This window comes from Malassezia pachydermatis, assembly GCF_001278385.1.
Source record: "Malassezia pachydermatis strain CBS 1879 chromosome Unknown scaffold2, whole genome shotgun sequence".
In the NCBI taxonomy this organism is placed as follows: domain Eukaryota; kingdom Fungi; phylum Basidiomycota; class Malasseziomycetes; order Malasseziales; family Malasseziaceae; genus Malassezia; species Malassezia pachydermatis.
The window spans coordinates 705,208-724,558 of NW_017253139.1; the positions used below are offsets into that span (position 1 = coordinate 705,208).

General features: G+C 56.2%; 12 protein-coding genes across 12 annotated transcripts; 7 read left to right on the forward strand and 5 right to left on the reverse strand.

The window, feature by feature from the left end:
• Positions 1–25: 25 nt before the first annotated feature.
• On the reverse strand, positions 26–928 carry Malapachy_2428 (ribosome biogenesis protein brx1; the record flags this gene model as incomplete). The annotated part of the gene is made up of 1 exon (XM_018136917.1): positions 26–928. One exon carries the CDS (start codon positions 926–928, stop codon positions 26–28), a length of 903 nt encoding a protein of 300 aa, XP_017993154.1.
• Positions 929–1,187: 259 nt separating this feature from the next.
• On the forward strand, positions 1,188–1,541 carry Malapachy_2458 (cytochrome b mrna processing protein; the record flags this gene model as incomplete). The annotated part of the gene is made up of 4 exons (XM_018136947.1): positions 1,188–1,269; positions 1,298–1,329; positions 1,368–1,463; positions 1,497–1,541. The coding sequence occupies 4 exons, from the start codon at positions 1,188–1,190 to the stop codon at positions 1,539–1,541; spliced, it is 255 nt and encodes an 84-aa protein (XP_017992980.1).
• A 308-nt stretch (positions 1,542–1,849) lies between these two features.
• Positions 1,850–2,281, reverse strand: Malapachy_2429 (40s ribosomal protein s23; the record flags this gene model as incomplete). The annotated part of the gene is made up of 1 exon (XM_018136918.1): positions 1,850–2,281. The coding sequence occupies one exon, from the start codon at positions 2,279–2,281 to the stop codon at positions 1,850–1,852; it is 432 nt and encodes a 143-aa protein (XP_017993153.1).
• A 182-nt stretch (positions 2,282–2,463) lies between these two features.
• Positions 2,464–4,725, forward strand: Malapachy_2418 (diphosphomevalonate decarboxylase; the record flags this gene model as incomplete). Its single annotated transcript, XM_018136908.1, has 5 exons — positions 2,464–2,495; positions 2,579–2,612; positions 2,748–2,900; positions 2,943–3,169; positions 3,393–4,725. 5 exons carry the CDS (start codon positions 2,464–2,466, stop codon positions 4,723–4,725), a joined length of 1,779 nt encoding a protein of 592 aa, XP_017993191.1.
• A 12-nt stretch (positions 4,726–4,737) lies between these two features.
• Malapachy_2467 (snare-like protein) lies at positions 4,738–5,569 on the reverse strand (the record flags this gene model as incomplete). Its single annotated transcript, XM_018136956.1, has 4 exons — positions 4,738–4,775; positions 4,804–5,144; positions 5,176–5,528; positions 5,558–5,569. 4 exons carry the CDS (start codon positions 5,567–5,569, stop codon positions 4,738–4,740), a joined length of 744 nt encoding a protein of 247 aa, XP_017992943.1.
• Positions 5,570–5,726: 157 nt separating this feature from the next.
• On the forward strand, positions 5,727–7,616 carry Malapachy_2427 (endosomal p24a protein; the record flags this gene model as incomplete). The annotated part of the gene is made up of 1 exon (XM_018136916.1): positions 5,727–7,616. One exon carries the CDS (start codon positions 5,727–5,729, stop codon positions 7,614–7,616), a length of 1,890 nt encoding a protein of 629 aa, XP_017993151.1.
• A 130-nt stretch (positions 7,617–7,746) lies between these two features.
• Malapachy_2426 (glutaminyl-trna synthetase) lies at positions 7,747–10,293 on the forward strand (the record flags this gene model as incomplete). Its single annotated transcript, XM_018136915.1, has 1 exon — positions 7,747–10,293. The coding sequence occupies one exon, from the start codon at positions 7,747–7,749 to the stop codon at positions 10,291–10,293; it is 2,547 nt and encodes an 848-aa protein (XP_017993152.1).
• A 136-nt stretch (positions 10,294–10,429) lies between these two features.
• Positions 10,430–12,904, forward strand: Malapachy_2450 (hypothetical protein; the record flags this gene model as incomplete). Its single annotated transcript, XM_018136939.1, has 1 exon — positions 10,430–12,904. One exon carries the CDS (start codon positions 10,430–10,432, stop codon positions 12,902–12,904), a length of 2,475 nt encoding a protein of 824 aa, XP_017992987.1.
• Positions 12,905–13,064: 160 nt separating this feature from the next.
• On the reverse strand, positions 13,065–14,041 carry Malapachy_2466 (hypothetical protein; the record flags this gene model as incomplete). Its single annotated transcript, XM_018136955.1, has 4 exons — positions 13,065–13,761; positions 13,791–13,888; positions 13,920–13,977; positions 14,013–14,041. 4 exons carry the CDS (start codon positions 14,039–14,041, stop codon positions 13,065–13,067), a joined length of 882 nt encoding a protein of 293 aa, XP_017992944.1.
• A 241-nt stretch (positions 14,042–14,282) lies between these two features.
• Malapachy_2419 (toa1-transcription factor tfiia-l) lies at positions 14,283–14,939 on the forward strand (the record flags this gene model as incomplete). The annotated part of the gene is made up of 2 exons (XM_018136909.1): positions 14,283–14,893; positions 14,924–14,939. The coding sequence occupies 2 exons, from the start codon at positions 14,283–14,285 to the stop codon at positions 14,937–14,939; spliced, it is 627 nt and encodes a 208-aa protein (XP_017993192.1).
• Positions 14,940–15,195: 256 nt separating this feature from the next.
• On the forward strand, positions 15,196–16,901 carry Malapachy_2423 (plp-dependent transferase; the record flags this gene model as incomplete). Its single annotated transcript, XM_018136913.1, has 2 exons — positions 15,196–15,399; positions 15,426–16,901. 2 exons carry the CDS (start codon positions 15,196–15,198, stop codon positions 16,899–16,901), a joined length of 1,680 nt encoding a protein of 559 aa, XP_017993148.1.
• Positions 16,902–16,920: 19 nt separating this feature from the next.
• On the reverse strand, positions 16,921–19,264 carry Malapachy_2461 (bre1-domain-containing protein; the record flags this gene model as incomplete). Its single annotated transcript, XM_018136950.1, has 4 exons — positions 16,921–16,928; positions 16,955–18,926; positions 18,963–19,106; positions 19,136–19,264. The coding sequence occupies 4 exons, from the start codon at positions 19,262–19,264 to the stop codon at positions 16,921–16,923; spliced, it is 2,253 nt and encodes a 750-aa protein (XP_017992945.1).
• Positions 19,265–19,351: the final 87 nt, after the last annotated feature.

A 19,351-nucleotide genomic window follows, 5' to 3' on the forward strand; every position in this document is an offset into this window, starting at 1 on the left:
TAGTTATTGTATACTAGCACTCTATTTATGAAAATACCTTGGCACGACTTAATTCGCTTTCTTCGCCCTTGTACTTCTCGCGCTTGGCACGCAGCGACTCGGTCTGGAGCACCTTCTTCTTGTACTCTTCGCCCTTACCGCGACGCATCGCATGTCGCAACGCCGTCGGAGAGATATATTCAGGGTTGTCGAACAGCGTGGGCCCACCGAAACTGCCCTCGAAAATACGGATCGGTGTCATGACCATGCGAGGGCCAATCTCGACCAACGTCGGCTCATTATTGATCTTCTTAGGGTCGTCGCCACGCGCCTCGGCCGCCGCCATAGCGCCTGGGTCCTTTTCAATAATCTGGTAGTTACGGAACCAAATCTTTCCATCCAAAATACTAAACGACAGCACATGATCAATGAACGGTTTGGCACGGCGTGCCGTGCGTGGCACAGCAAAAATCTGCGTGAGCAACTCGCGCATCAAGCGCCAGTGTGGCTCAGCATCAAAGCCCTTGTCAAAGCTGAGAATGTGGCGCGAGCCCTTGAGGCAGTTGCCCGTCATCTTCAGCTCATCCATCGTATGAATATTTTGCACCTGTAGCTTGGCGGACGGGCCATTGGGCGTCTTAGAGAGCCACAAGTACAAATCCTCGTGGCGTCGTGCTTCAAAGTACATACAGTTGTTGCAGTTATTCAGCTCAGCCAGCTCATTCAAGACGGACAGGTCCGACTTGGAGTCTAGCTTCGAGTCTTTCTTCGAGTGAGGCAGCAGCGCTTCAATGTCGTTCACAAGGTGACGCATGCGCGTAGTCACACCACGAGAAGGCAGGATCAAGACACGCTGCTTGTTGCGCCGCACCTTGGCCTCCTCCTCATCTGCAGCACGCTTCTTACCCGCGCCCTCGCGCTTCAGTGCCGCACTGTACACAGTCGACATGGCGCTAAAGCACAAGACGAACGAGCGCCGCTTCACAAAAATTTTTGTGACGGCACGTGACGCTGCCCTTCAGCCTGGGATCCTAGCGCGATAACTCTCCCTCGATGACGTACATGCAAGAGGGTACGGGTCTTTTGTAGGTAGTTGTCGTAGATACACGTAGCGTATATGGTCCCTCTCTATCGAAACACTTTCCCACCTTATGGCGGTCAATTATTGAACTGTTCATGGTCATCGTGGAGGTATCCATCTTAGTACCATGGCTGGTGGCGCAGCAAATTGGGCTCGTGCCTTTATCGGCGGTGGTTTCATTGTAGGCACCGGCTACATGCTATTGAAGTGTATGTGTATTTATCCACTGACATATAGTCGCTACACCTTCGGAGCAGGAATTGTATAACGTGTGTACCGCTTCGATTGAATCCTTACCTTGACACAGAGCTTATCCCCCGACCTGAAGCGCAAGGTCGACGAACAGCGACATGCCCAGGCAAACAAGGAGCAGGTGCAGCATATGAAAACACTGCAGGAGAAGGTGCGTCTTTTTTCGTCTTCTGACAATACGCAGCTTGCGCAACAGCAGGACTCTGCGACAGTGAACTGGGCCAAGTAAATTCTTCTAGCTCACAACCTGTCCCTCCGTATCTTATAGGCTGTTCTTTATACGAAATAAGCATGCACTCTATCTGCTAAGATACCTGTGCAAACTCACACACACGCACGCACAACAAAAGCTTAAGACAAGCAAGCCCAAATAGGCGAGAGATATATTTTTGGATTCACAGAATCTGCGAGACTGTGTCTAATGGGGGCATAATATATGCTGAAGATACAGACAAGGCGGTAGGTGCCATCGTAGCAGCTTTTCTGCATGGCAGAAAAGGCTGTCGTACCCGCATGTGGTGGCGAGCGTAAACACCTTTACGAACGCGGCTTCTCCTTCTTCTCCCTGAAGAGAGCCGAGAGACCGACACCCGAGACCTTCACGACCTTGAAACGCACACCGGGAATATCACCCTTGGCCTTACCCTTACGACCGAAACCCTCAATGAGGACCTCGTCGTTCTCGTCGACGAAGTTGAGACAACCGTCGAAGGGCACGAAGGCCGAAACCTTCTTACCGTTCTTGATCAGCTGGACACGGACACACTTGCGGATAGCCGAGTTGGGCTGCTTGGCCTCGACACCGATCTTCTCAAGGACAATACCCTTAGCCTGCGACGAACCACCGGTCGGCGAGGTCTTGTAGAAGTTGCCAAGAGCACGCTTCTTGAAGTGGCCATCACTCCAACGGTTGTCCCGGCGGGTGGTGACCTGCTTGCGCGCTGTATACAGACCCCTAGGCTTACCCATGTTGGTACCTCTGCTTTGGTTGGTGAGAGCAGACCAGCGCGGTCGTAGCGTTGTCTTTTCGCAGGCCCCTGAATACACGTGACTCATAAAACTATACCAAGGCACGTGACCAACTAGACCAAAGGGAGTGCCTACCGTCCGACAAACTTCCTCTCTACGCTTCGTCAAGAGCATACGTCGTCATGCCTAAGATCTACAAGCCCGGTAAGGTTGCGTACGTATCAACGGTGTTTTTTTAAGTGAGAATGGTGATGCTAACATCATGCTCCGTTTTTTTACGGACATTTGATTGTACAGTGTTGTGCTCCAGGGTCGGCACGCTGGTAAGAAGGTACGTGGTACGAAGATGCGTGTACAGACTATGTGGTATCCATGTTGTCGTGCTTGTCTTTTTGAAAGCATTGCTGTGGGCCACTAGACTGCGCCGCATAGGAACGATGCCTGAACAGAACTAACTGCTTTGTAGGTCGTTGTGATCAAGCAGCACGACGAGGGTAACAAGGAGCACGGCTTCCCGTACGTCATTGCCGCCGGTATTGAGCGCTACCCGCTCAAGGTGACCAGGGCTATGGGTGCCAAGAAGCTCGCTCGCCGCAGCAAGATCAAGCCCTTCATCAAGGTATGTTGACTTGCGTGGTGTACATGTATACTCATACAACAGGTCATCAACTACAACCACCTCTTCCCCACCCGTTACGCTCTTGAGCTCGAGGGTCTGAAGGGTGTTGTCTCGAACGACACCTTCAAGGAGGTCTCGCAGCGTGAGGAGGCCAGGAAGGCTGTGAAGAAGCTCTTCGAGGAGCGCTACCAGAGCGGCAAGAACCGGTGGTTCTTCACTCCCCTGCGCGTATGTATTATGAGTGCAGACACTGACCTGTCAAGTTCTAAGTGCCTTCTTTTCTTGGTTCACGCCAATTCCTTCTGGTGTGCGAGTGATTTTATAGATACTCGTCCCTGTTTTGGGCATGTACATCAGGAGTCAAAAATAGCATACCGATGATGCCATGTTCGTGTATGAGTGTGCCTGCGTGTTGACCTGTCTTGGGACGTTTAGGGGTTTTCTATAGGCAATGCTGGTCCGATGGCGTCCCACCCCTTTTTTTGCCGGCAGAGGCGGAGGAAGGAGCGCGTACGTGGCGGCGAAGCCACGTGCGCGAGACATCATACAGGCCTACATCCTTCCTACCATGTCGGCCGTGCACCAGGTGACGTGCTCTGCACCTGTGAACATTGCTGTCATCAAGTACTGGGGAAAGCGCGATACGCGTCTGATTCTTCCTACCAATGATAGTCTGAGTGTCACGCTTGATCAGGACCATCTTCGCACTGTGACGACGGCGCGTGCTGACCCTTCTTTCAACAAGGACGCGAATGGCGTGATTCATGACCGTTTGTGGCTCAATGGCGTGGAAGAGGAGATCAAGAAAGGCGGTCGCCTTGATGCATGCCTGCGTGAGCTTCGCCGTCTGCGTGCCGAGCGTGAGGCATCTTCGCCGGAGCTCCCGCCGCTGTCGCAGTGGTCGCTGCATCTCGCTTCGGAAAACAACTTCCCTACTGCTGCCGGTCTCGCGTCTTCGGCGTCTGGCTTTGCTGCTTTGGCTGTGACGGTAGCTGAGCTGTACGGTCTGAACCACATGCTGTCGCACTCGCAGCTTTCGATGATTGCTCGTCGCGGCAGTGGTTCGGCGTGCCGTTCGCTGTTTGGTGGCTTTGTCGCCTGGGAGATGGGCCACAAGGCGGATGGTAGCGACTCTCATGCTGTACCTGTTGCTGCGCGTGAGCACTGGCCGGATTTGCATGTGCTCATCTGTGTCGTGAACGACGGCAAGAAGGGCACCTCGTCGACGTCTGGTATGCAGCGCACCGTGGAGACGTCGCCGCTGCTGCAGCACCGTATTCAGCATGTGGTGCCGGAGCGTATGCGCCTGATGAATGAGGCGATTCAGACGCGCAACTTTACGCAGTTTACTGACCTGACCACCGCCGACTCGAACAACTTCCACGCATGCTGCTTGGACACGGCGCCCCCGATTTTCTACATGAACGACACGTCGCGTGCTATCGTCCATGTGGTGGAGGAGCTGAACCGTTCGCGTCGTGAGGTGGGTCAGGAGCCCATCGCTGCGTACACGTTCGATGCGGGTCCTAACGCTGTTCTCTACGTGCGTGAGAAGGATATGGACACCGTGCTGCGTGTTGTGCGTCACTACTTCCCTGGCGCCAGCTTTGACGACCCCTTCAAGCTGCTGTGCAAGGATGCGAGCGATACCCTTCCTTCTCAACTGCCTCCGACGTTTAAGAAGGACATTGTGCCTGTGCAGCCGAAGGATGCTGTGCGTCGTCTGATCCACACTCGTGTGGGTGACGGTCCTCGTGTGCTGGAGACGGGCCTTGGTAGCGAGTCGCTGCTGGGCGACGATGGTATGCCTATTCGTACGAAGTAGATTGTCTATCTTCTATCCTTGAGACGGGAGAAGTTTGTACTGGAATAATACTTTTCATTAGTTCGGCGGACCACGTACCTTGTTCGATGGACTCACGTAGCGCTGCATTTTCAATCCCATGCGAGCGTGGTACAGGCATTGCATCGTCACTCGTGTACGACACGCGCTCTGTCGCATCGGCCAGCGGATGACGCGTGCCATGCTGAATCCATGGGCCACGCCATAGTTCTCGCAAGACGCCACGGAGTGTCATGCCATTGGTACCTGGGATTGGATTGGTACCTGCGAGCATTGACAACGGGCCTTTGTCACCCCGACTGGGCGGCGCATCGGTGATCAGGACAAAGGTATACATCGTTGGCGTCTGCATGTGAGATAGGGTATACGTGGCGGTGGAAAAGTTATGGAACGCCTCTTGTCTAGTCATGAGTGCTGGGTAGGTATACGTACGAGCCACCGAGCTTTCGCACCATATTGCGGAGCGAGTACACAACGCCATAAATGAGCTTCGCTTCCTGATCAAATGGCAGGGCCTGCGTGTCCACTGGCTCGTCGTCCTGCGTCTGCACTTGCTGACTGACGCCCGGTAACGCATCACCACGCGCACGCTTGTGGGTAGTAGTAGAGGCATCACGTTTCTCCTGGTCCGGCACCGTGCCGCCCACACGCTGAAATGTGGACGAGAGCGACGATGTGAAGGACGAGGCCGTGCCACTGGCCGCGCTAGGCGTACGGTACAAATGCGACCAGTCCTGGTAGTAGATCGGCTCACAATGCCTATCAAAAATCCACAGCGAATAGGCCTGTCTGTGTGAGGGTCTCTCCAACGTACTTTGAGCGCCATTTCTCTCTATGTCGTGCCCTCGCGTCACGCTCTCTCGCCAACACGATCGCGAGAGCGGGGGCACGAAGCGCCTCCACGTCTATCACGTGAGACGAACAGGGTGACGGCGCTGAGCGACTCTCTCGACCGATCGACCGTCTAGCGTGCCTGTATACCCATGTGGCGCGCCAGTATTGCCCTGTTGCTACTTGCTTGGCACGCATCGGCATGGTACTTACCTGGGAGTGCGCCGCGCTCTTTCCGTGAGGGCGATGCCGTGCCTATTCACGTGAATACCCTGCAGCCCATGTCGGGTGCGACCCCCGTGCATGGCTTGGTGAGCTACGACTTTTACGATGAGCGTCTGGGCTTTTGCCGGCCGGAAGGCGGTATTCACGCTCAGAAAGGCGGACTAGGAAGTGCCTTGTTTGGTGACCGCATTTACAATAGTGCCGTGACACTTGAGATGCTGCATGATAAACAGTGTGTACCGCTGTGCATGACGACCGCGAATGCTGAGCAAGCCGCGTTTATCAATGAGCGCATTAACGAGAGGTACGCTGTCAACTGGATGGTCGATGGCCTGCCTGTGGCCGATATCGATATGACCAAGAACGACGGCACGCTTCGTGCCAACTCGATTGGTTTCGCGCTGGGTACCGTCCTGGATGCCAATGGCCACCATCTTTCGCCGCCCGCGTTGTACAACCACTATGAGCTGAACGTATCATACCATGAGCGTGCGCCAGGTGAGTACCGCGTTGTCGGTGTGAATGTGCGTCCGATGTCGATCGATTCTTTGGCTGCCGCTGGGTCGCAAGGCACGCCATCGTGCCAGGTGCACGAGCCCATGTTCCTCCAGCCTGATACCACCACGCCTGTGGCATATACATACAGTGTTGTATGGACCCAGAGCAACACACCATGGGCTACGCGCTGGGATGCGTACTTGCATGTGGTCGATCCTCGCATCCATTGGTACTCTCTGTTGAACTCCATTGCAATTGTGGCCTTGCTCTGCGTCATGGTCGCCTTGATTATGGCGCGGGCTGTACGTCGTGATATTTACCGCTACAATGCCATTGACCTTACTGAGGATATCCAGGAAGATTACGGCTGGAAGTTGGTGCATGGTGAAGTGTTCCGTCCGCCTGCGTCGCCTGTGCTTTTGAGTGTTATGGCAGGGGCTGGAGCGCAGCTCGGCGCTATGGCCACAGTGACGCTGTTCTTTGCGCTGCTTGGCTTCCTGAGCCCCTCGAACCGTGGCTCGTTGGGCACGATTATGATCGTCACGTGGACCTTGTTTGGTATTGTGAGCGGGTGGGTCAGTGCGAAGGTGTATGCGAGCTTTGATGGCGCGCAGTGGCGTCGAACGATGTTCCTCAATGCCACCTTGTTCCCTGCGATGGTCTTTGGCCTGATGAACTTACTGAATTTGGTGCTCGTGCTCAACCATTCGTCGGATGCTGTGCCCTTCGGCACGCTGCTAGCTCTGCTAGCCATGTGGTGCTTGATCCACATCCCTCTTTCGCTGGTCGGCTCGTACTTGGGCCTCAAGTCAGGCGGACTGGAGCATCCTGTGCGTGTGAATCAGATTCCGCGACAGATCCCCCCGGTCCCGTGGTACCTGCAACTCTGGCCTTCGGCACTCCTCGCCGGTCTCTTGCCCTTTGGAGCTGCATGGCTGGAGCTCTTTTTCATTATCAACTCGCTGTTTGGCAACCGCGTGTATTATGCCTTTGGCTTCCTGACACTGACCTTTATCGTGACGGTGGTCACGACGGCGACTGTGTCGATCCTTACATGCTACTGCCACCTCTGCGCAGAAGACTACCGGTGGCACTGGCGCTCTTTCATTACGGGTGGTGCGAGTGCCTTTTGGCTCTTCCTCTACGGCTTGTTCTTCTGCGTGACACGTCTCAACTTGCCCGACTTTTCGAGTCAATTCCTCTTCCTGGGCTACTTACTGATTCTCACCGCCCTCGACTTCTTGCTGTTCGGCTTTGTAGGCTTTGCAGCTTGCTATGCATGCGTTCGCCGCATGTATCAGCACATTCGTGTAGACTAAGACCCCTCCTGTGGTAGGCACCGAGCCGCTGGCTGGACCAGCACGCACGTGATTGATGCATGCATGGACGCCGTGTCGTAGTAGCGGCGGCGAGAACAAGGCATCTATCTGGTGCCTTCCTCGAGTTGTCATGGCGCCCAAGCTGGATACGAGCGACCCACAGGTCGCGCGTCTCGTAGACCTCTTTGCTACGATCTCGCTGACAGGTCAACGTGCCGCAGACACAATCAAGAATCCCAAGTACGCGCATGCCCTAGAGCAAACCATCACCTCGCTGCATCTCGACCAAAAGCAGCTGGATGCCAAGACGGGCGGCTCAGTCGTCGTCGCGGCCTCGAGCGGCTGTGATCTCCCAGAAGCGAAGCTGAACTATGTCGTGGAGCGCGTGCTTCGTCAGGACTTGAAGTCGACGGATCAGATCCAGACGGCCTGCAAGTACGTTACAGACGTCGACTCGATCGACGATGCTGCGTTTGATGCTGCATGTGGTGTGGGCGTGGTTGTCACGCCAGAGCTGTGCAAGGACAAGGTGCTGGCGTACTTGGACGCACACAACGACGAAATTTCTTCCACGGGCGGCTGGCCGAAGATGTCTGCGATTATGACGGCGGTGCGTGCGGACCCTGCGCTGCGCTGGGCGAATGCGGTGGACATCAAGACGGCCGTCGAGTCGCTTCTCACCGAGCGCTTTGGCCCTCGCAGTGCAGCGCCGAAGAAGAAGGCTGCACCCGCCGCGGGCCCCGCGGCCAAGGCGCCCAAGGCCGAGAAGAAGAAGGAAGAGAGTGTGCGCCCGGACGCCATGTTTGAAGAAGGACTGCTGGCTTCCCTTCACAAGCCTGGCGACAACCCACAAATCAATCCGCGCCTTCGTGAAGAGCACTTGCGTGCGACCAATGGCGCTGTGATCACGCGTTTCCCACCGGAGCCCAATGGCTTCCTGCATATTGGCCACTCCAAGGCCATTGCCGTCAACTTTGGTTATGCGCGATACCACAAGGGTCTGTGCTATCTGCGTTTCGACGATACCAACCCTGCCGCAGAAGAGGAAAAGTACTTTGTGAGCATTCTTGAGACGGTGCGCTGGCTCGGGTTTGAGCCCTACAAGATCACGTACTCGTCGGACTACTTTGACCGCTTGTACGAGTTGGCTGTGGAACTAATCCGCCGTGGCCTGGCGTACGTCGATCACTCAACGGCGGAGGAGATCCGGGCTGGCCGCGGTGGTCCTGACAAGGGCGAGCGCTTCGAGAGCAAGTGGCGTCACCGGCCTGTGGACGAATCGCTGCAGGCGTTCGAGGAAATGAAGAACGGAAAGTACAAGCCTGGCGAGGCCACGCTGCGTATGAAGCAGGATATTCTTGGCAGTGGCAACCCGCAAATGTGGGACTTGATTGCCTACCGCGTCCTTGACGCCCCGCATCAACGTACAGGTACCAAGTGGTGCATCTATCCGACGTACGACTTTACGCATTGTTTGGTCGACAGTTTCGAGAATATTTCACACTCTCTTTGCACGACTGAGTTCATTCTTTCCCGTGAGTCGTACGAATGGCTGTGTGACGCCTTGGAGGTGTACAAGCCGCGCCAGTACGAGTACGGTCGTCTCTCGATTGAAGGCGCTGTGATGTCGAAGCGCAAGATGATCAAGTTGGTCGCGGGCGGATATGTTGACGGTTGGAACGATCCGCGTATGTACACCATCATTGGCTTGCGTCGTCGTGGTGTGCCGCCCGGTGCCATTCTCTCGTTTGTGAACCAGCTCGGTGTGTCGACCCACAACTCGACCATTCAGCTGAACCGTTTCGATCAGAGCGTGCGTCAGTACCTGGAGCTGAACACACCGCGTCTTATGATGATTGTCAAGCCGCTCAAGATTACGATCGAAAACATCGACGAAGACTTTGTGTTGGACATTGAGAAGCCCCTGCATCCCAAGGTCCCAGAGATGGGTACGGTCAAGGTGCCGTTTGCGAAGACAGTGTACATTGACGCCTCTGATTTCCGGACCGAAGACGCGGCGGACTATTTCCGTCTGGCACCTGGCAAGAGCGTGGGCCTGTACCAGGTGCCGCACCCGATCACATGCACGTCGTTCCGTACCGATGAGGCGGGTCAAGTGGTCGAGCTGCTGTGTCGCTACGAAAATGGCGGAGAGAAAGTCGTGCCAAAGACCTACATCCAGTGGGTGGCCGAGTATGCGCCGCGCAAGAGCCCTGTGCGTGTGCGCGAAGTACGCCAATTCAACCCTCTGTTCACATGTGAGAACCCTGCGGCGCAGGAAAACTTCCTGGATCACATCAACCCGAACAGCAAGGAGGTGCTGAAGGATGCGATGATCGAGGTGGCCTTTTACGATGTTGCGCGCCAATCGCTGGAGAAGGCGCGCGCGGACGCCTCAGAGCGCAAACGTATTGCTACGCACCAAGCCGAAGAGGCCTTGGGCAAGGACCTGGCGGCGCGTCAGTCGGAGACGACGACGACCTCCTCGCTGCAGGCGACAGAGTCGAACACGATTGGCAAGGAGTGTGTGCGCTTCCAGGCGATGCGTGTGGGCTACTTTGCCGTGGATAGTGACAGTTGCATGGCGCTCTTTGGCGACAATGTGAGCAACGGGGTGGACGACCTGGTGTTCAACCGCATTGTCTCGCTCAAAGAGGACGTAGGCAAGTCGAAGTAATATCTGAATAGACAAGGACAGAAACGTGGAAGTGGAGGCTGCACAACGCCGTTTCCCCGGGCGTATCACTGGGCCTCTTCTCCTTTCCTCTGTTTGCGACGGCAGCTTTGAGAGAGTCGCTTACGGCGTGCTGGTCATGCCACCGCCATCGTTTTCGAGTCAGCATATATCGCAACTCAATGTGCCTCGTGGCACTACCAATCTCATCAAGGATGTGGAACAGAACATTGAGTCTCTTGTGATCAAGGGGTGGAAAAGTCTATTAGCCGCTTCTCTTCAGTCCATTGAGTCGTTGCTAGCTGATCCCAACCTCGACCTAGAGGTGCCGGATCGCGATGGACTCTTGCAACCAGACTCGTACAGCGCGCCGCCCTCGTCTACGTGTGTCAGTGTGGCGGAACGTTTGAATCTCGACCTACTGGAATCGTTTTCCAGTGCACCCAATAAACCGGATGCGGTGCTAGGCATGATGATCCAGGTCCTCGATGCCTTGGCACCTCTGTTGTATACCTCCAGCACCGTCTTGCATTGGTGGGACGTACTTCTTGTACCCATCTTATCGTCGACGGACATGCCCGATGCTGCGTTGGCACGTGCTATTCGCCTAGGGGCCTCCTTGCTGCTCAAGGCGCCGGCGTCGGCGTACGTGGATGTCGCACCAGTGCCTTTGCAGGAGACCGAAAGCAACGCCTCGTCCAGCGCGCGGTCACCTGCTGCGGACGCCCATGAGCAGCAAGGGCCAGAGCGCACGTTTGTACAAAAGGTGTTTGACATGTACATGGACTCGCTCAGTCTTCCTTCTACGACGGCCGAAGCCGATACCTCTGTTTCCTCCAAGGGTGACGAGCAGCTGACGACGCACCTGGGGTCTATCTTATCCCTGTTCAGTGAGTACCGACCTACTGCCTTTTTGCACCATGCTGCGCAGTCGTATGTATCGCCGAGCAGCCAAGCGGCGATTCTATACCTGCTGCTCCCTTTTTTGCACCACAAGTCCATTCACATTTATCGTATTACTTCAACACGGCTGTTGGAAAAGATCATTGACTCACTGATTCATACCCTATCGGCGCAAACGATGTCGTTAGGCATTCAGTGCCTGGTCATTATTCTTCCGCATCTGCAGCAGTGGCTTTGCCGCCAAGCTCATGCGATCATTGCGAATTTGCTCTGTGCCTACACGCATGCGGTTTGCTGGCACCATTCGCCTAGTGAGCACGATTTCTCGTCGGATACACGTATGCTCTTTACGTCTGTGTACGGTCTCTTCCCCTGTACGTTATTGTACTTTATTCGTGCGCCGGAGGAGGCCCTTACGTCGTTAGGATACACTGGCACACTTGAAGCCATGGACTTTATCACCATGCAGCACCGCAGTACGGCCCTCTTTCGATGCCATTTGCTCTCTCTTTACTTTGCGAAGCTGGATCATACCACGGAATTGACCTACAAGGACCATAATGAGCATGATGCGTCCGATCGAATGGCACTGAGCATGAGTTTGTACGTGCCGCAGATGGAGGTGTCTACTATGGATGTACCGCTACCCCTGTCGCCGGGGATGCTCAAGGACGTGCCTCGTTCCGATGCAAAGACTGCTGCGAGTGAACTGCACTTGCTACAGAATGAGCTTCGTTTTGAACTGTACATGAAAGAGCAGCTTCTTATGCATATTGGGCGTCTTCATCGTGATCGAATTACCGATGCGGCGTCTGAGGCAGAGCAGCAGAACTTGCAGCATACGATCCGAACGCTTCAGTCGCAACTCTCGACGATGCAGACACGCTTTGAACGTCAGCGTTCCGAAATGCAAACGACGAGCAATCGACATGCGCAATGGGAGCGGGAGCTCAATGTCAAACTCAACTCCTACCGCGAGGAACGTCGGACGTGGGCGAAACAAATCAAAGAGCTGGAGCGTCAGCTGAATGAGAGTCGCGCCTGTTATGCGTCGCAGTCGGAGCAAGTGTCCAAGATGGGTGCGCGTCTCTTTGAATTGGAGTCGGATCTCGCGTTGGCCAAGCCGAAGATGGCACGGCTCGCCGACTACGATGCGTCGCTGAAAAAACTACAAGGCTGCCTCTCTGATTGGGAATACGATTTGCAACGGGTGGACCAACAGCGCGTGGAAATGCATCATTTGCTTATGCGCTGGCAGGACATGCAGCTGTCTGTGGACAACAGCGAACGAAGCGTCAAAGGGTACAGTGACAAGCTGGCCGCCCTTGCCCAGGAGAAGGCGACGTTGCAGCAACGTGTGGATTTACTGCAAATACAGAACGAGCGACTGCGCGACCAAATGTCGGCCCGTGTCTCTTCCTGGGTGGCTACGCCGCCAGTGCAGGCGCCCACACGAGCGCCGGGTGTAGAGCCGCAGTTGCTCGAACGCAACAAGGAGCTGGAGTCGCAAGTGTTTACCTTGCGCGCCGAGGTAGAGGCGCTGAAAGCGGAGAAAGCAGTACGTGAGCGCCCGCCAGAGAAGTCGTTGCCCGTGGTCTCAGAGCAAACCCTCTTCTCTCCCAACACCCTTCGTACCCCACGCGGCCATGCGCCTGACGAGGAATCTGTCCCGCCGCTGTCCCTTGGCCCATCGCACGACGGATCGTCGTAGCGGCATGTACAACATCCATCGCGCCTAAAAGTCGGGGGTGTCTACGATGTCAAGGAAAGATGTGCGTACGACATATAGTTATATATATATATATATATTCATAATAAAACAAACGTCCCACCGCACGTTTGTGGTCCCCTATCACCCGCACAAGAGGTCGTTAGGCCTTTTCGTCACTCGCAACGCCTAGCAGTGTCCCCCATTTTTTCACCAATGCCCCTGCGCGTTCCCGGAAATGGAACTTGTCGTCGTGAGGGACGTCAGGCAACTGATGAATGCGTTTCATCACCTTGCCGATCTTGGTCGTCTTCAGCTGCTCCACGGTCATATCCGTATACGCCTCGACTGTCTTGAATGTCGCGTCCTGCGCGTCCATATCGCTCGCCACAATCACGCCGCCCTTGTTGAGGAAGGCACGCTGCAGCTTGTACCGCCACTCCCGCACTTTTCGCGTGGCAGGATCCAACTCTTCGTCTGGCTCACGCTCTTTCTCTGCTGGCGTTTCTGCATCGCCTTCCGCCTCGGCAGCTACGTCCTCAGCGGCACGCGCGCGCTTGTTGGTGCTAGCCTTGGCCGATGTACCCGCTGCACGTTTGCGTGGCTGCGTCGTGGAGCGACGGCGGGTCGACGATTTGGACGCATCCTCGTCCTCCTCTTCATCCTCGGCCTCCTCGGCCTGCTCGACCCAGGCCTCATGCTCACGCACGATGCGGTTTTGCTCGTCATTCCATGCAGTTGGGTCCTGCGCAATCTTATACGCTTTTTGCAAATCACTCGACTTGCGTGGCGGCTTGGCCAAGAACGCCTGGATGTCTTCCGACGTTAACAATGTCATATCACGCGCAGTAACCCAGTGACTGTCATGTAAGTCATCATAGATGCGTACTAATCTGCCGTAGGGAAGAATCGGATGGTAAATAGCGTGCTTTTTGTCGACGGCCGCTCGTCACGGACCGCCTTGGGTACATTGTCATCGTCCATAATCTGACGTGTGAGAGGCATATGGAATACGTACAATGCCCGGCCAGGACGGGAAACCTTTGATTTTGGCCAGGACGACGTCCCCTACCTTGCTGAATGGTAAGTGTTTCCTCCCATTGCCACCTACAACTCGTGCGCTGCACTACTACTGGACATCGCAAGCACGTACCACGAACGAACGAACGAAGTAGCGCGACCGGCCGCGCGTAACCGCTCGCCTCACGTGATCACATCATGGAGAGGACGACGAGCGTCGTAGCGCCACTGCCTGCGACGACAGCGTGGGCTTCGACGGACGACGTCGCTTTTCTGATTAGAGACGTGTCTGGGCATTTGCACGTATACGCAGTCCAACTTTCTCCTGAGCATATAGGCAGGCATCACTGCTGCTATCTCTATGAGCAACCGTGTCGTGTCGCTCACCTTCCGACACATCATTGACGATGTGATCGCGAATGTGCGCCAAGACTTTGAAGATATGGGTATCGAGAAAGAGGTGCTGGAGGAGCTGCAGCGTTCATGGGAGGCTAAATTGGTCGCTACGCAAGTCACAGAGTTTGATGGCGCGAGCACGTCGTCGCAGCGTGCATCGCACCCGTATACTGTGACGCCTGGCGCACCCCTACTTCGAACCGGTGGCAGCGCGGCGCAAACCGACGTAAAGGAAGAGGAGAAGGCGTCGATCTCCACGTCGAGTACGGATGCTAAGCCCAATGACGACGACGCGGCGGCGGGGCAGAAGCGCAAGCGCGAGGCTGGCGACAGCTCAGAGCGTGCGGAGAAAGAGGCAAAGATGGAAGAGAGCAGTGCCAAAGAGGAAGACGCGTCGAAGGACGAGATTGGCAGTGATCTCGATGATTCAGATGATGACGACGGCGATGGGACGGAGGATATGATCCTGTGCTTGTACGATAAGGTGCAGCGTGTTAAGAACAAGTGGAAGTGTGTGCTACGGGATGGTGTCGCCTCGATCGATGGCCGTGACTACTTGTTCTCCAAATGCAATGGGTATGTAGTACAGACGGTGCTAACACGCAGCGAGTTTGAATGGTAATTAATTGGATGGCACATTTAAAACTCGTGGGTTTACAGTTTGTGTACCACTGTAGCCTACGTTCTCCTTTTAGCACAGCCCCTCCATTCGACCCTGCCAGACTAACTAACACGAGACTTTTACCACGAACCTGGGCCCCGGCGTGGGCCATGTCCCCTGCATCACGTGCTTATGCAGATGTCGACGCAAGATGCGCTGTACCTCCCCAGACTCTCCAGCCACCGACGCATAGCGTAGCGGCTCTATAGTGTGTACAATGACTGTGACCCATTCGAAGGCAGGTGCGCCTTCGACGTCCGGGCCGGTAGTTAGACTGCTTCGCTTGGTCGTGACGTTTGACAATGCACGTACACTCGCGCTCATTGCCGTGGTATGGCACTATTCGTTCCGATGGGGCCGAACGATCAAAGCCGACGGCGTGGTGGGTGTGCTCCGTCGTTTCCGTACGACCTTGCTGCGTGTACGTTCTGCCTCTACTTACATTAGCAACTCTTCCGAATTATGATGCTCATTCCATCGAATCGCCGGCGTGTTGAGCGTGAGATGAGCATGGCTGTGAATGACGTGGCCAAGTCGCTTATGCCGCCTACGACCGTGGCGACTGTTCGTGAGATGCCGGCCCATGGCCACGACCTTCCATGGGTCACGCAGCAGCTGGAGAATCTAATGCTGCTAGGTGGTCATGGCGAGAGCGATGGTCGCCATGTGTACCTGGATGGACATGTCTCAGGTGCGGTCTACCACGGTGGCGAAGCGCTGAACCGTGTGATGGTGGAGACGATCGAGCGGTTCTTGCTGACGAATCCACTGCACCCTGAAGTGTTTCCGGGCCTGCGCAAGATGGAGTCGGAAGTGGTATCGATGGTGCTCCGTATGTACCATGCGCCTGAAGGCGCGGCAGGCACGACGACGTCGGGTGGTACCGAGTCGATTATGATGGCGTGCCTGGCTATGCGGGAGTGGGGTCGTCATGAGCGCGGCATTACGCAGCCAGAGATTGTGGTGCCTGTGAGTGCGCATGTGGCCTTTGACAAGGCGGGCCACTACTTTGGTATGACGGTACGACGCATTCCTGTGGACAAAAAGACACGCAAAGTGCGTTTGGATTTGGTCCAGCGAGCTATCAATGCGAACACGGTGCTGCTCGTGGGCAGTGCGCCGAACTTCCCTGATGGTATCATTGATGATATGGTCTCGATTGGTGCGTTGGCCAAGCGCTATGGGATCGGTTGCCACGTTGATGCGTGTCTTGGTTCGTTCCTTGTGCCGTTCCTCGAGCCGGCTGGGTTCCTGGCCGAGCCCTTTGACTTCCGTGTGGAGGGTGTGACGTCGATTTCGTGCGATACGCACAAGTATGGCTTTGCCCCGAAAGGTTCGTCGATCGTCATGTACCGCACGGAAAAGCTGCGTCGGTTCCAGTACTTTGTGTCGGCAGACTGGGTGGGTGGCGTGTACGCCTCCCCGACCCTGGCTGGCTCGCGTCCAGGCGCATTGATTGCCGGTGCATGGGCCGTCATGATGACCATGGGTTACGATGGCTACCTGCAGAGCTGTCGCGAGATTGTCGGCGCGGCCCAAACGATTGCACGTCGTGTGCGTGAAGAGATTCCCGAGCTCTACGTGCTGGGCCAGCCGCTGGTGAGTGTCGTGGCCATCGGCAGTGCCGGCAAATTGAATATATACGATGTGGGCGACCAAATGTCACGTCGTGGTTGGCACTTGAATGCGATTAGCGGCGACGCACCAGCCTTCCACATTGCATGCACACGTCTCACTGTGCCTGTCGTCGATCGCTTCATTGCCGACCTGAAAGAGAGTGTGCAGCACTCCCACTCGCGCCCCAGCAAGGCTGGCACCATGGCTACGGTATACGGTCTGCACACCACAACGCCGGTAGCGCCGATCCTGCTCAATGAAATGGCTGCGCGCTTCATTGATACCATGTACAAACTCGCGCCGTAATCTAGAGACATCGTAGTCATTATTGCACTGGTGTAAGTGTCGTGAATACGTACAGTAGAGTGCCTGGACATCGCTGCTCGCAAACGCCAGGCCACAGTGAGGACACTTGCGCTGCCGCGTTTGCAGGCGGGCATTGATGCACGCCTCGCAGAAGGTATGGAAGCACCGCGTAATGATCCGATCACGGTACCGTTCCTTGCACGACGAGCATCGCAACAAGGAGTTGAGGTACTCCAAGTGCGTATCCGCATCGGACGATTCGCGGCGTCGCGACGACGTAGAAGACTCTGCCAATCGGCGCCGAAGACGGCCTACATCGCGATCCAGCGCCATCATACGCTCCTCGGCCTTGTGACGAGCACTAGTCTCCTGCTCGGCCGTCGCAAGGTGCTTCGAGACACTGGCCTCCGCCGCGGCGCGTGCCCGCTCAGCATCCGCATGGCGGCGACGCCACACGGCCACATCGCGATCAGCCTCGGCCAGCTTGCTCGTGTGCGTCTGCAAGCTACGACGCAGCGCCGAAATCTCTTTCTCCGCCTGCGCCACCTGCGTCTGAAGGCCCTTTTCCGCTTCCGTATACCGCTCAATGACCTTGGCCTGGCGCTCAGCACTGCGCGCCAAGGCGCGCTTCTCTACTTCCAGCGCATCCTTCGCACGCATCGCGGCAAAGTACTTGTTGTCCGCTTTGGCTTTTTCTGTGGTCACACGCAGCATTTTGTCTTCAAGTCGCTCGACATTGGCGATCCGCGCGGACGTCTGCTTGTCCAGCTGGTCATAGGCGCTGCTCAGGCGATCCACTTCGTCGCACAACGTCATGCTGGCAGCGTTGGCCGCTTTCAGCTGCAGCTGCAGCTGCGCTACATCGGTACTGAGACTCGCTTCCGTCGCCCCGTCGCCCAACGCCGCCTCCACACCGGCCGCATCGTTCTTCGCGGCGGCCAACTCGGCTTGGAGACGCTGGACTTGCGCCTCGAACGCCGCTAGCCGCTCGTCTTTGGGCGCGAGCAGCGCTTTGGCTTCGTCGACGTACGTAAATCTCACACTTTCACGCGCTCGTCGTTCCAGCAGCTCGGCATTCAACTCGTCGCGCTGGCCACGGAGGCGGACAATATCCGCATCGCGCGCCTTGATTTGCTTTTGCAACTCTTCGCTGTGTGTTTGAGCCTGTGTCGTAGTTTGCCGCTGAAACTCGAAACGGAATTCACGCATGTCATTGTTCTCCTGTTCCAACGCAGCGTGCGCCGAGCGCAGTCGTTCAGCTTCCTGTTGCATGAATACCATCTCTGCCTGCAGCGCTTGGTACACACTGTGAGCATGCACACGCTCGTCCGGCACCGCTTGCATTTGCAGCTGCAAGGCAGCGACGGATTGCTTGGCCTCCAACAGCTCGGCGCGCGCCTCGTCGAGCAGCCGCTGTCGTGAGTGTGCGACATCACGTAGGGAGCTTAGCTCTTCTTCCATCGCGGCCGCCTTTTCCGCCGTAGCGGCCATGGTACCCTGTGCGGCCTCTGCGTGGCTTTCACTGCCCTGCGCTGATTCTTTGTGGTCCGCCGGCGTCGGCGTCGGCGTGCCCTGGTTCGAGGCAGGCTGGGCAGACGCCTGCGCCTGCTTCTCGTGCTTGGGATCTTCCATGTTTCGTACGACATCGCTCTGAGCGCGGTCGGCACGACGTTCGGCCTGGCGAAGCTGCTCTTCCAATGTCTCCACGCGTTCCTGCGACAGATGAAGTTGCGCCTTGGTCGCTTCCAACGCCTGACGCAATGCACTTACTTCGCCGGCAAGCGAGGCACATCGATCTTGCACTTCCTGCAAGGCCGGCTGGCTGATCGAGGAGCCCGAGCCAGCGGCACTCTTCGCCAGCACAGCTACGATATGCTGCAAAAGAGATTGCCGCTCCTGCAGAGCAGCAATCTGTTCATTGGAGCCTTGAAGCAGCGTCAAAGGAACAATCCGTTCCATACGCTTCAAGGTATCTTCGCCCAAGGCCCGTTCGTCTACTTGGTAGTGCGCCATATACTCGGCCAGCTGCCCACGCCGTCAGTCGTCCACTCCCATACATACCGCATCCCAGAACTGATTCACGGCCAATACCTGCTGCTGCGTACGCACAAGTGTGCCTTGTAGTGCTACGGCCTCGTCCTTCGTGCGCTTGGCATCGCGCTGCGCTTCCCGCATGCGTCGGTATATCGCTTCTTTCCTATATTGCTGCACGTGTGAGCGGTAGCAATACATACCTCTAGGCGCTGGTAGTCTGGGTTCGTTTCCTCTTCCCCAGCCATGAGATCCAGATGCAAACGCTTTGTCGCTGCGCCGGCGGCCTCGTGCCCTGCGGCCACCTCGACATGATCGCGTTTCCGCTCCATGCTCGTCGCGCGCGACCAGCCCTTCGTTTTCGCAAGATGCGCGCGACGAAGCGTTGTAGTGTCGTCACGTGATGACATGGGCGCGTA